The sequence below is a fragment of the Hyla sarda genome, chromosome 1 (assembly GCF_029499605.1).
Source record: "Hyla sarda isolate aHylSar1 chromosome 1, aHylSar1.hap1, whole genome shotgun sequence".
NCBI classification, from domain to species: domain Eukaryota; kingdom Metazoa; phylum Chordata; class Amphibia; order Anura; family Hylidae; genus Hyla; species Hyla sarda.
Window position 1 is genome coordinate 450,985,410 of NC_079189.1, and position 15,020 is coordinate 451,000,429.

At 43.5% G+C, this 15,020-nt stretch overlaps 1 protein-coding gene across 3 annotated transcripts in view; it reads right to left on the reverse strand.

Annotated features, from left to right (window-relative positions):
* The window catches only part of PIWIL1 (piwi like RNA-mediated gene silencing 1), a 394,474-nt gene that overhangs the window by 61,388 nt on the left and 318,066 nt on the right, over positions 1-15,020 (reverse strand). For all 3 annotated transcript variants that reach the window (XM_056533540.1, XM_056533559.1, XM_056533548.1), the window contains exon 16: positions 2,308-2,411. In XM_056533540.1, the coding sequence (XP_056389515.1) occupies positions 2,308-2,411 (104 nt within the window). The remainder of the gene's footprint in view (positions 1-2,307; positions 2,412-15,020) is intronic.

A 15,020-nucleotide genomic window follows, 5' to 3' on the forward strand; every position in this document is an offset into this window, starting at 1 on the left:
CTCTAATTACATACCAGAAAACAATCAAAAAGCAATCAAAAAATCGGATCTTTGTTTTAGTAAATCATAAGAAAAGCTATACAAACTGGATATCAATGTAATTATACTGACCTGAAGAACAGAGATAACTGCCCAGATTTATCAAACTGTGTGAGAGAAAAAGTGGAGTGATTTCCCAGAGCAACCAATCACAGCTCAGCTAACGAGCTCTGGTTGCTGTGGGAAATCACTCCAGTTGTTTACTCTCACACAGTTTGATAAATCTGTGCCAACAGATTTACCACAAAGCCTCTCAGTTAGTTGCATCTTACTTTCAATTTCGCCCAACCCCCACTAAATAACATCATTTTTGTTTTCACATTATACTTTATGGCAAAATGAAGAATGTCATTACAAAATTCTGAAAGAAAACAATAAATAAACAAATAAGTAAGAGGGATTGCTCCTACAAGGCAAGGAGGGAAAAAGAAAAGAGCAAAACATTTTCTATTTTCATGGCCATTAACCACTTAACAAAAATGGATGTACAGGTACGTCATGATGCGGTGGTACTTAGCGCACCATGACATACATTTACAACATGTACATGACTGCAAGCACTGGATCGGTGCTCGCATCATGCATTGCAGGTCACGGTTGCTGTCAGCAGCCAGGGACTCGCTGGTAATGGCGGACATCAGCGATCGTGCTGGTCTGCCATTAGCCCCTCAGATGCCGTGATCAATACAGATCATGGCATCTGTGGCAGTTAAAATGGGATCCAATCATCCAGCATGGTGGCCGGAGGTCCCCTCACCTGCCTCTGGCTGTCTCCATGGGTCTTCTGCTCTGGTCTGAGATCGAGCAGACCAGAGCAGAAGATCGCCGATAACACTGATCAGAGCTATGCCTAGGCATAGTGCTAATGTAAGAATTTTGTTATTCTGGTAACTGAGGAAACGCCCTGTTCTCTGATGGTCAGCTGACCTTGTTAGCTTTTCACCTGTTCTAGCTCCTATATTAGCTTGCAGTCTACTCTCACACCCTGCCTGTGAAAGAGCTCATCCTCCTAGTTAGAGTTTGAACTGTATCTTGTATTTCTGACCCATTGGCTCGGTTCACTGACTCCTCTCCTGTTTCTGCAATTTGGCATATCTGTTGTATCTTGGTACAGACTTTGCATGTGGACTGTGGCTTATTGTGTGTGTATATTTAGTTATTATTTCTGTTAGTGTGTGTTTCCATACAGACCTCCATCTGTATTATAGTTTATTTTGTTGACGTCTGACTCCCTGCACTTATTCAGGCAGGGACTGTCACCGTGGTTGTGGACCCGTCGCCTAGGACGGGTTCGCAAGTAGGCAGGGCAAGTGGAAGCGGGTTAGTTTAGGGCTTCACTCTTCCCTGCCCAGACGTGACAAATGAACATGGGGACATAAAAAGCGTTAAAAAAAAATACATTTGAAAAAACCCCTAATAAAAATGTAAATGGTCCCCTTTTCAAACCAAAAAGCGTAACATTTTTTTATTAATAAACATATTTGGTATTGCCGCATGTATAAATGTCCTAACTATCAAAATTTAATGTTAATTATACCGTGTGGTAAACGGCGTAAACATAAAAAAAAAATCCTAAATTGCTGCTTGTTTGTCAAAATAAATATCATTAAAACTAATTTCTGCTATTGCACTCCTTATGGTAAATAAACAAATCTTTCTAATGTAGTTTTCTATGTTTTATTTGTGTTTAAAAAAGCTGCCATTAGGTGTCTCCCTACTTGTCCAGAGCACCCCCCCCCCACCCCTTGCACAGACTGGACTCCTGCAGGCCTGGAAGAAGTCCAAATTCAGGAAATGCAGTCTGGAGTGCTGAGGGGGTGTGTGCAGCCTTACTCAATCATAGTTCAACTCACACTGAACTGATCTGGGCTGTGTGTAGTAGAGTGAGGAGGAAGTTCTCCACTGTATAGCTTCAGATGATGTCACGCCTGCTGGGGAAGGCCCCTTCCCAGTCTGTGGATCTGACTGAGAAGAAAATACAGAGCAATATCAAGGAAGAAAACGAAAAATTAATAAAAATAAAAGCAGGGGGCAGTGAACTTGGAGGATTATAAAATTTAACAAGATCATGAGAGGTACTCTTTAAGGCCAAAATGGGTCTGGTCCTAATGGTTGTAGCACTAATTTCCCCTTCCCCTGGCACATGCACACAATAACTTATTAGTATAGTATTTGGAGTGTTCGAGGAAGCAAGAATGTGCAAAGTCCATGAAGATGGTGTTGTCCTCATCTAAAAAGTCATACTTGTTTAGTTTACGCTTGCCTTACCGAGTCATCCCTTGATTCAAGCTGGCAACAAATCCAGCAATAGATCTTTTTCCAGCCAAGGTATCATGATAGCAATCAATCCCAACAATCATCAAATCTTTCAGCTACAAAAAAAAAAAAAAAAAAAAAAGTACAATTACTAAACTTAAATAACCTTAAACAGAAGTTAAATAAAAATACATTTATAGCACAATGTTAAGGACTCATTTTTATTGCATACCCTTATCAGTTAATAACTTGATTAGAAACAATATAGAAGATTTATTGTTGAAAACGTACCATAATTGTAAGAAATGTTTGTGCAATCTCACACCATTCAATGGGAGAAGATGTCATCCACAAGGCAAAAAAATTTGCTGTCACGTCAGCGCCGCATTGCTAGTCATCAGGCACGGAGCGGAGTTCGCTCCGTGCACCGGATGACTGCGGTGCCACAGCAGAGATTGCGGGAGTTCCCAGCGGCAGGACCCCCGCGATCAGACATCTAATCCCCTTTCCTTTGGATAGGATGCATATAGATAATGGTCGATACCAAAAGTAGGTGAGAGACCTCTAATAATAAAATTTACATTTATTAAAATATATAGACAACTTACAATTAATATTTCACCAGACAACAGGGCCCCACCACTTTTTAAAGATAGTATATGATGAGATACATATAGCAGTTTTGTATACCCCAAAAAATATATCGATTAACAAAATACCATCAGTCACTATGCAAGTATCAGAGCAAATGGTAATTAGACCACAATCCTATTATCTCCACCGGGAATGTGGATGATTAAACTGTTATAAAAAGTCCTGTCATTTAACAGATTTATCTTGTAAATAATCCGACAAAGGAAAGCCAATCTTTTCAGTTTGCAAACATAATACTGTGTCCGATAGTCCATACGATATAACCATATCTCAGCTTCTACTGCTGTAACGTTGTGTGCCTGTGGACTATAATAGTAAATCTGCTGGGGGAAAAAAAGTGTCTGGTACTAAGTACTGTGACAACAACTTTAGGGAAAACCCCCAAAGGGGGAATCCTAAATTAAGTAGCCTTCCAATAAAATGAAACCTTTATTAGGCTGGGTTCACACCACGTTTTTTAAATACGATTACCGTATACGTTTTTTTTGCTAAAAAACGTATGGCAAAAACTGTATGCAACCGTATGACTACAAATTAAAACGTATACGGTTTTCCCCCGTACGGTTCTATCCGTTTTCCCAACGGCTTTGCTATTTTGTTGGAATAAGTTTTCCAGCAATTTAACCTCTTAACGACGCAGGACGTATATTTACGTCCTGCGCCGGCTCCTGCGATATGAAGCGGGATCGCGCCACGATCCCGCATCATATCGCGTCGGTCCCCGCGCTCATCAACGGCCGGGACCCGCGGCTAATACCACACATCGCCGATCACGGCGATGTGCGGTATTAACCCTTTAGAAGCGGCGGTCAAAGCTGACCGCCGCTTCTAAAGTGAAAGTGACCCGGCTGCTCAGTCGGGCTGTTCGCGACCGCCGAGGTGAAATCGCGGCGTCCCGAACAGCTGAAAGGACACCGGGAGGGCCCTTACCTGCCTCCTCGGTGTCCGATCGGCGAATGACTGCTCCGTGCCTGAGATCCAGGCAGGAGCAGTCAAGCGCCGATAACACTGATCACAGGCGTGTTAATACACACCTGTGATCTGTGTAAAAGATCAGTGTGTGCAGTGTTATAGGTTCCTAGGGGACCTATAACACTGCAAAAAAATGTAAAAAAAAAGTGTTAATAAAGGTCATTTAACCCCTTCCCTAATAAAAGTTTGAATCACCCCCCTTTTCCCATAAAAAAAATAAAACAGTGTAAATAAAAATAAACATATGTTGCATCACCATGTGCGTAAATGTCCGAACTATAAAAATATATCATTAATTAAACCGCAAGGTCAATGGCGTACCCGCAAAAAAATTCCAAAGTCCAAAAAAGCGTATTTGTCACTTTTTATATCATTAAAAAATGAATAAAAAGTGATCAAAAAGTCCGATCAAAACAAAAATCATACAGATAAAAACTTCAGATCACGGCGCAAAAAATTAGTCCTCATACCGCCCTGTACGTGGAAAAATAAAAAAGTTATAGGGGTCAGAAAATGACATTTTTAAACGTATAAATTTTCCTGTATGTAGTTATGATTTTTTCCAGAAGTGCGACAAACTCAAACCTATATAAGTAGGGTATCATTTTAACCGTATGGACCTATAGAATAATGATAAGGTGTAAATTTTACCGAAATATGCACTGCGTAGAAACGGAAGCCCCCAAAAGTTACAAAATGGCGTTTCTTCTTCGATTTTGTCGCACAATGAATTTTTTTTCCGTTTCGCTGTGCATTTTTGGGTAAAATGACTAATGTCACTGCAAAGTAGAATTGGCGACGCAAAAAATAAGCCATAATATGAATTTTTAGGTGGAAAATTGAAAGGGTTATGATTTTTAAAAGGTAAGGAGGAAAAAACGAAAGTGCAAAATCGGAAAAACCCTGAGTCCTTAAAGGGTTAAGGACCAAGGACGTACGGGGACGTCCCCGCACCCTGGGCTTTAAGGACCCAGGACGTCCCCGTACGTCCTGGCGTATTCCGTTCCCTGCCGCGCGCCGGGCAGAGATCGGAACCGGATGCCTGCTGAAATGCTTCAGCAGGCATTCAGGGCAAACGCCGAGGGGGGCCATGTAGGCCCCCCATGTCGGCGATCGCCGCAAATCGCAAGGGAAATCGCCCTTGCGATCTGCGGCGATACCGGGCTGATCGGGTCTCTGGGACCCGACCGCCCGGTAATTTTGCATGATCCCGGCTGTCACAGACAGCCAGGACCATGCTAAAGAATAGGAGCGAGGTGGCACCTGCCACCTCCTCCGATCCCCTGCGATTCTTCGGTTACCTAACCGACCAGTCGCGGGGGGGGGGGGGGGGGGGGCGGGGCGGTAACTTCCTCCCACCCTGCCCGGCCCCTAGAAGTCCGGAGAGGACGGGAGGAAGACCGGAGGACGCGGCGGGGGACGGGGGAGTGCTGGGGCCCGGCCCCGGTACTTACCTCGTCCCTGAAGACCCGGATCCCGGCGATGAAGACGGCGGCGACAGGTGAGTAGATCTTCAGCCGCGGTCGGGCCCTTTATAGCAATGCACGTCGCCGTAAAGCGACATGCATTGCTGTATTGGGACCCTGTGTACTACAACTCTCAGCATGCCCAGACAGCCCTTGGCCTCTGGGCATGCTGGGAGTTGCAGTTTTGCAACTTCTGGAGGTCCACAGTTTTGGGACCACTGTGCCCTTCCAGATGTTGCAAAACGACACATTCTCAGCATGCCCTTACTGTCCAGGCATGCTGGGAGTTGTAGTTCTGTAACATCTGGCCCTTCAGATGTTGCAGAACTACAACTCCCAGCATGCCTGGACAGTAAGGGCATACTGGGAGTTGTAGTTTTGCAACATCTCGAAGGGCACAGATTGGGAACCACTGTATCAGTGGTCTGCAAACTGTAGTCCTCCAGATGTTGCAAAACTACAACTCCAAGCATGCTGGGAGTTGTAGTTCGGCAACATCTGGCTCTAAAGATGTTGCCGAACTACTACTCCCAGCATGCCTGAGAATGTTTGGGAGTTGTGGTTTTGCAACAGCTGGAGGCACACTGGTTTGGAAACATTGTCTGTTTCCTAACTCAGTGATTCCCAACCCGTGTGCCTCCAGCTGTTGCAAAACTATAACTACCAGCATGCACTGATAGACTGTGCATGCTGGGAGTTGTAGTTTTGCAACAGCTGGAGGTCCCCCCTTGTGAATGTACAGGGTACATTCACATGGGCAGGGGGCTTACAGTGAGTATCAGGCTGCAAGTTTGCAATGCAGCAAATTTTGCGCGGCAGCTCAAACTCGCAGCAGGAAACTCGCTGTAATCCCCCGCCCGTGTAACTGTACCCTAAAAACACTACACTACACTAACACAAAATAAAATAAAAAGTAAAAAAACACTACATATACACATACCCCTACACAGCCCCCCTCCCCTCCCCAATAAAAATGAAAAACGTCTGGTACGCCACTGTTTCCAAAATGGAGCCTCCAGCCGTTGCACAACAACAACTCCCAGTATTGCCGGACAGCCGTTGACTGTCCAAGCATGCTGGGAGTTTTGCAACAGATGGAGGCACCCTGTTTGGGAATCATTGGCGTAGAATACCCCTATGCAAATCCCTAATTCAGGCCTCAAATGCGCATGGCGCTCTCACTTCGGAGCCCTGTCGTATTTCAAGGCAACAGTTTAGGGTCACATATGGAGTATCGCCGTACTCGGCAGAAATTGCCTAACAAATTTTGGGGGGCTTTTTCTCCTTTCACCCCTTAGGAAAAGGTGAAGTTGGGGTCTACACCAGCATGTTAGTGTAAAAAAATAATTTTTTTACACTAACATGCTGGTGTTGCCCTTTACTTTTCATTTTGACAAGAGGTAAAGGGGAAAAAAGCCCCCCAAAATTTGTAATGCAATTTCCCCGACTACGGAGATACCCCATATGTGGGCGCAAAGTGCTCTGGGGGCGCACAACAAGGCCCAGAAGGGAGAGTGTGCCATGTACATTTGAGGTGATTTGCACAGGGGTGGCTGATTGTTACAGCGGTTTTGACAAACGCAAAAAAAATAAAACCCCACATGTGACCCCATTTCGGAAACTACACCCCTCACGGAATGTAATGAGGGGTGCAGTGAGAATTTACACCCCACAGGTGTCTGACAGATCTTTGGAACAGTGGGCTGTGCAAATTAAAAATTTTGTATAGCCCACTGTTCCAAACATCTGACAGACACCAGTGGGGGGTAAATGCTCACTTTCTTACGTTCCTCAAGGGGTCTAGTTTCCAAAATGGTATGCCATGTGGGGGTTATTTTGCTGTCCTGGCACCATATGGGCTTCCTAAATGCAACATGCCCCCCGAGCAAAATTTGCTCTCAAAAAGCCAAATATGACTCCTCTTCTGAGCATTGTAGTTCGCCCGTAGTGCACTTCAGGTCAACTTATGGGGTACCTCCATACTCAGAAGAGATGGGGTTACACATTTTGGGGGGTATTTTCTGCTATTAACCCTTACAAAAATGTGAAATTTGGGGGGGAAACACACCTTTTAGGGATTTTTTTTTATGTATGCAAAAGTCGTGAAACCCCTGTGGGGTATTAAGGCTCACTTTATTTCTTGTTACGTTCCTCAATGGGTCTAGTTTCTAAAATGGTATGCCATGTGTTTTTTTTTTTTTTTGCTGTCCTGGCACCATAGGGGTTTCCTAAATGCGACATGCCCCCGAGCAAAATTTGCTCTCAAAAAGCCAAATATGACTCCTCCTTTTCTGAGCATTGTAGTTCACCCATAGTACACTTCAGGTCAACTTATGGGGTACCTCCATACTCAGAAGAGATGGGGTTACAATTTTTTGGGGGTATTTTCTGCTATTAACCCTTGCAAAAATCTGAAATTTGGGGGGAAACACACATTTTAGTGAAATTTTATTTTTATTTCTTTACATATGCAAAAGTCGTGAAACCCCTGTGGGGTATTAAGGCTCACTTTATTCCTTGTTACGTACCTCAAGGGGTCTAGTTTCCAAAATGGTATGCCATGTGTTTTTTTTTTTTTTTGCTGTTCTGGCACCATAGGGGCTTCCTAAATGCTACATGCCCCCCAAAAACCATTTAAAAAAAATGTACTCTCCAAAATCCCCTTGTCGCTCCTTCACTTCTGAGCCCTCTACTGCGCCCGCCGAACACTTTACACAGACATATGAGGTATGTGCTTACTCGAGAGAAATTGGGCTACAAAAATAACAATACATTTTCTCCTTTTACCCCTTGTAAAAATTCAAAAATTGGGTCTACAAGAACATGCGAGTGTAAAAAATGGAGAATGTGAATTTTCTCCTTCACTTTGCTGCTATTCCTGTGAAACACCTAAAGGGTTAAAACACATACTGAATGTCATTTTGAATACTTTGGGGGTGCAGTTTTAATAATGGGGTCATTTGTGGGGTATTTCTAATATGAAGACCCTTCAAATCCACTTCAAACCTGAACTGGTCCCTGAAAAATTGTGAGTTTGGAAATTTTGTGAAAAATTGGAAAATTGCTGCGGAACTTTGAAGCCCTCTGGTGTCTTCCAAAAGTAAAAACACGTAAATTTTATAATGCAAACATAAAGTGGACATATTGTATATGTGAATAAAAAAAAATGATTTGGAATATCCATTTTCCTTACAAGCAGAGAGCTTCAAAGTTAGAAAAATGCAAAATTTTCTTATTTTTCATCAAATTTTGGGATTTTTCACCAAGAAAGGATGCAAGATACCACTAAATTTTACCACTATGTTAAAGTAGAATATGTCACGAAAAAACAATCTCGGAATCAGAATGATAACTAAAAGCATTCCAGAGTTATTAATGTTTAAAGTGAAAGTGGTCAGATGCAAAAAATGGCCGGGTCCTAAGGTGTAAAATGGCTGGGTCCTTAAGGGGTTAATAAAGTTACTATGGTTCTATTGAAATTCCAATCTGCGCATGTGTCAACTCCAAAAACGGATTAGAAAAACCGTGTGCAACCGTATTCTGAAATTCTGTGTACGGTTCTCGTAGACAACAATGTTAAAAGAACCGCATACGGTTTTCCAACCGGAGGCAAAAACGTGGTCGACAGCGTTTTTGCCTACGGTTGAAAAATCGGCAAAACCGTATCCAAGGCAAAACGGATGCAACCGTACACAACATTTGGAATACGGTTTACAATGCATTCCCTATGAATACGGTTTTGGATACGGTCGTATACGTTTTTTGCGGAAAACCGCATACGGTTACCGTATTTGAAAAACGTGGTGTGAACCCAGCCTTAGTCTCTTCAAAATATCTGAAAAAATCCAAAAGCTAAATATAATGTAAATATTACACCACTAGGTGTCAGGACCACACCAGTGTCAAAATTCCAGCTACAGTTTTCACTCCATATTAATGAAATAAAGATGTTATGAGCTCAAAGAGAATGTGCACTTTAGTTATACGGTCATTCAAAGAGCTAATGCTAACTCGGTATCCTGTAATCAGGAACTCACTGAAAGAGCTGCAATTAAAATGTCGGTATAGCCAGTTCCCTTACGTTTCATTTTAACCCCTTAATGACCAAGCTCATTTTGACCTTAAGGACCAGGCCAATCTTATTTTAGCATTTTTGTTTTTTCCTCCTCGTCTTCTAAAAATTGTAACTTTTATATTTTCCTCCACAGACGAGTATTAGGGCTTGTTTTTTGCGCAACCAGTTGTCCTGCGTAATGACATCACTCATTTTACCATAAAATGTATGGCGCAACAAAAAATATATATATATACTGTTTGTGTGGGGAAATTAAAAAGAAAAATGCAATTTTGCAAGGTTTTATTTTCACGCCGTACCATTTATGGTAAAAATTACATGTGTTCTTTATTCTGTGGGTCAATACGATTAAAATGATACCTTTTTAACCAAATTAGTATGATTAAAATCCTTCTATTTTGATGACCTATAACTTTTTCATTTTTCCGTATAAGCGGTGGTATGAGGGCTCATTTTTTGCACCATGGTCTGTACATTTTATTGATACCACATTTGTGTATATAAAACTTTTATAATAATTTTTTTTAATAAAAAATTTTTACGTTCACGCCGTTCACCGTATGGGATCAATAACATTACAGTTTGGACATTTACACACGCGACGAAACCAAATATGTGTATAAATTTTTATTTTTTTTTTACACTTTACGGGGGTAAAATGGGAAAAAAATACATTTTTATTGGGGAAGGGGATTTTTCTAATTTTTTAGGGGACAATCTATAGCAATCCTTTGATTGCTAATACTGTTCAGTGCTATGCATAGGGCATAGATCTGATCAGTGTTATCGGTCATCTTCTGCTCAGACCAGGGCAGAAGACCCCGGGAGACGTCCGGAGCCAGGTGAGGGGACCTCTGGCCACCATGCTGGATGATCAGATTCTCGCGGCAGCGCGGCGGGCGATCTGATCATCCATTTAACCTCTTAAGGACGCAGGACGTACTCAAACGTCCCCTTTTCCGAGTCCTTAAGGACTCAGGACGTTTGAGTACGTCCTGTCAAATCCCGGCCCCCCGCCGCTAGCCGGAGGGGAGCCGGTGCCCGATGCCTGCTGAAATCGTTCAGTAGGCATCGGGGCATATCGCCCAGGGGGGTCATTATGCCCACCCATGTCGGCGATGGCCGCAGATCGCTGGACAATTCAGTCCAGCGATCTGCGGCAGATTCCGGGTCAATCGGGTCTCCAGTGACCCGGAATTACAGGCTGTTCGGGGCCGTCTCCGACGGCCCCGAACAGCCAGAGCCTGCAGGGGTGAGGTGGCACTGGTGCCACCTCACGATCGCCCTGATTCGTCGGCCGGATTACCGGCCGACCAATCAGGGCGCCTGCTGCGGGTGTCACTCCCGCAACCCGCTCCGCCCCTCTTCCGGAGGACGTGAGCGGGTGCGGGACGTGCACCCCGGGTGCTGGGGACCCCGATCCCCGGCGTCAATGTTGGGATCGGGGCCCCAGGAGCGACGGCCGCGGCGGAGACGACGAGGGACTGACCTGTGCGGCGAGGATCGTTGGAGGCGAGTGACAGCCTCCTGCTGTTGCTTAGCAACAGCTCCCAGCATGCAAAAAGGGCATGCTGGGAGCTGTAGTTATGCAACAGCAGGAGGCAGACCACCACAACTCCCAGCATGCCCTTATGGGCATGCTGGGACTTGTAGTTTTGCAACAGCTGGAGGCACATTTTTTCTATGGAAAAGTGTACCTTCAGCTGTTGTGTAACTACAACTCCCAGCTTGCACCAACAGCTAAAGTGCATGCTGGGAGTTGTAGTAGTGCATCTGCTGGTTGCATAACTACAACTCCCAGCATGCCCGTTGGCTGTCGGTGACTGTTGGGAGTTGTAGTTTTGCAACAGCTGAAGGCACACTGAGTTATGTAGCAAACCAGTGTGTCTCCAGCTGTTGCATAACTACAGTCCCCAGCATCCCCAGCCAAAGTAGTATGCCTCCAGCTGTTGCATAAATACAAGACCCAGCATGCCCTTCCGCTGTCCGTACATGCTGGGGGTTGTAGCTTTTGCAACAGCTGAAGGCACACTGGGTGCAAAACACTGAGTTTGTTACCAAACTCTGTGTTTCACAACCAGTGTGCCTCCAGCTGTTGCAAAACTACAACTCCCAGCATGCACTGATAGACCGTACATGCTGGGAGTTGTAGTTTTGCAACAGCTGGATGTTCCCCCCCCAATGTGAACGTACAGGGTACACTCACATGGGCGGAGGATTACAGCAAGTATCCGGCTACAAGTTTGAGCTGCGGCAAATTTTCTGTCGCAGCTCAAACTGCCAGCGAGAAACTACTGTGAACCCCCGCCCGTGCGACTGTACCCTAAAAACACTACACTAACACACAATAAAAAGTAAAAAACACTACGTATACACATACCCTTATACAACCCCCCTCCCCTCCCCAATAAAAATGAAAAACGTCTGGTACGCCACTGTTTCCAAAACGGAGCCTCCAGCGGTTGCAAAACTACAACTCCCAGCATGCACTGATAGACCGCACATGCTGGGAGTTGTAGTTTTGCAACAGCTGGACGTTCCCCCCCCCCCCAATGTGAACGTACAGGGTACACTCACATGGGCGGAGGATTACAGTAAGTATCCGGCTGCAAGTTTGAGCTGCGGCTCAAACTGCCAGCGTGAAACTACTGTGAACCCCCGCCCATGTGACTGTACCCTAAAAATACTACACTACACTAACACACAATAAAATAAAAAGTAAAAATCACTACAAATACACATACCCCTACACAGCCCCCCTCCCCAATAAAAATGAAAAACGTCTGGTACGCCACCGTTTCCAAAACGGAGCCTCCAGCTGTTGCAAAACAACTACTCCCAGTATTGCCAGATAGCCACTGACTGTCCAGGCATGCTGGGAGTTTTACAACAGCTGGAGGCACCCTGTTTGGGAATCACTGGCGTAGAATACCCCTATATCCTCCCCTATGCAAGTCCCTAATTTAGGCCTCAAATGCGCATGGCGCTCTCACTTTGGAGCCCTGTCGTATTTCAAGGCAACAGTTTAGGGTCACATATGGGGTATCGCCGTACTCGGGAGAAATTGTGTTACAAATTTTGGGGGGTATTTTCTGCTTTTACCCTTTTTAAAAATGTAAACTTTTTGGGAAAAGAGGCATTTTAGGTAAAAAAAAGAATTATTTTTTTTACATATGCAAAAGTCGTGAAACACCTGTGGGGTATTAAGGTTCACTTAACCCCTTGTTACGTTCCCCGAGGGGTCTAGTTTCCAAAATGGTATGCCATGTTTTTTTTTTTTTGCTGTCCTGGCACCATAGGGGCTTCCTAAATGCGGCATGCCCCCAGAGCAAATTTGCTTTCAAAAAGCCAAATGTGACTCCTTCTCTTCTGAGACCTGTAGTGCGCCAGCAGAGCACTTTTCACCCCCATATGGGGCGTTTTCTGAATCGGGAGAAATTGGGCTTCAAATTTTGGGGGGTATTTTCTGCTTTAACCCTTTGTAAAAATGTTAATTTTTTGGGAAACCAAGCATTTTAGGTAAATTTTTTTTTTTTTTTTACATATGCAAAAGTTGTGAAACCCCTGTGGGTTATTAAGGTTCACTTTACCCCTTGTTACGTTCCCCAAGGGGTCTAGTTTCCAAAATGGTATGCCATGTGGGTTTTTTTGCCGTCCTGGCACCATAGGGGCTTCCTAAATGCGGCATGCCCCCAGAGCAAAATTTCCTTCAAAAAAGCCAAATGTGACTCCTTCTCTTCTGAGACCTGTAGTGCGCCAGCAGAGCACTTTTCACCCCCATATGGGGTGTTTTCTGAATCGGGAGAAATTGGGCTTCAAATTTTGGGGGGTATTTTCTGCTTTAACCCTTTGTAAAAATGTAAATTTTTGGGGAAACCAAGCATTTTAGGAAATTTTTTTTTTTTTTTTTTTACATATGCAAAAGTTGTGAAACCCCTTTGGGGTATTAAGGTTCACTTTACCCCTTTTTACGTTCCCCAAGGGGTCTAGTTTCCAAAATGGTATGCCATCTGGGGTTTTTTGCTGTCCTGGCACCATAGGGGCTTCCTAAATGCGGCATGCCCCCAGAGCAAAAATTCCTTCAAAAAAGCCAAATGTGACTCCTTCTCTTCTGAGACCTGTAGTGCGCCAGCAGAGCACTTTTCACCCCCATATGGGGTGTTTTCTGAATCGGGAGAAATTGGGCTTCAAATTTTGGGGGGTATTTTCTGCTATTACCCTTTTTAAAAATGTAAAACTTTTGGGAAACCAAGCATTTTAGGGAATTTTTTTTTTTTTTTACGTATGCAAAAGTTGTGAATCACCTGTGGGGTATTAAGGTTTACTTTACCCCTTGTTATGTTCCCCGAGGGATCTAGTTTCCAAAATGGTATGCCATGTGTTTTTTTTTTTTGCTGTTCTGGCACCATAGGGGCTTCCTAAATGTGACATGCCCCCCAAAAACCATTTGTCGCTCCTTCCCTTCTGAGCCCTCTACTGCGCCCGCCGAACAATTAACATAGACATATGAGGTATGTCCTTACTCGAGAGAAATTGGGTTTCAAATACAAGTAAAAATTTTCTCCTTTTTACCCCTTGCAAAAATTCAAAAATTGGGTCTACAAAAACATGCGAGTGTAAAAAATGAAGATTGTGAATTTTCTCCTTCACTTTGCTGCTATTCCTGTGAAACACCTAAAGGGTTAAAACGCTGACTGAATGTCATTTTGAATATTTTGGGGGGTGCAGTTTTTATAATGGGGTCATTTATGGGGTATTTCTAATATGAAGGCCCTTCAAATCCACTTCAAACCTGAACTGGTCCCTGAAAAAAGCGAGTTTCAAAATTTTGTGAAAAATTGGAAAATTGCTGCGGAACTTTGAAGCCCTCTGGTGTCTTCCAAAAGTAAAAACTCATCAATTTTATGATGCAAATATAAAGTAGACATATTGTATATGTGAATAAAAAAAAAAAATATTTTGAATATCCATTTTCCTTACAAGCAGAGAGCTTCAAAGTTAGAAAAATGCAAAATTTTCTAATTTTTCATAAAATTTGGGGATTTTTCACCAAGAAAGGATGCAAGTTAAAACAAAATTTTACAACTAAGTTAAAGTAGAATATGTCACAAAAAAACAATCTCGGAATCAGATTGATAACTAAAAGCATTCCAGAGTTATTAATGTTTAAAGTGACAGTGGTCAGAATTGCAAAAAATGGCTGAGTCCTTAAGGTGAAAAAGGGCTCAGTCCTTAAGGGGTTAAAGTACCGCACTGCTGTGATCTGTATTATTCACGGCATCTGAGGGGTTAATGGCGGATATCTGTGCGATCGCAGATGTCTGCCATTACCGGCGGGTCTCTGGCTGCTGATAGCAGCGGAGGATTAATGGTGGAGCGTAAATGTACGCCATGGTGCGTTAAGTACCACGGCACCATGAAGTACATTTATGTCCATTGTCTTTAAGGGGTTAATCACAGCTCCTTATTATAGGATACCAAGTTAGCTCTTTGAACGGCTGAATAACTAAAGTGCACATTCTCTAGGAGCTCAAATTTTTTATTATACTAATATGGAG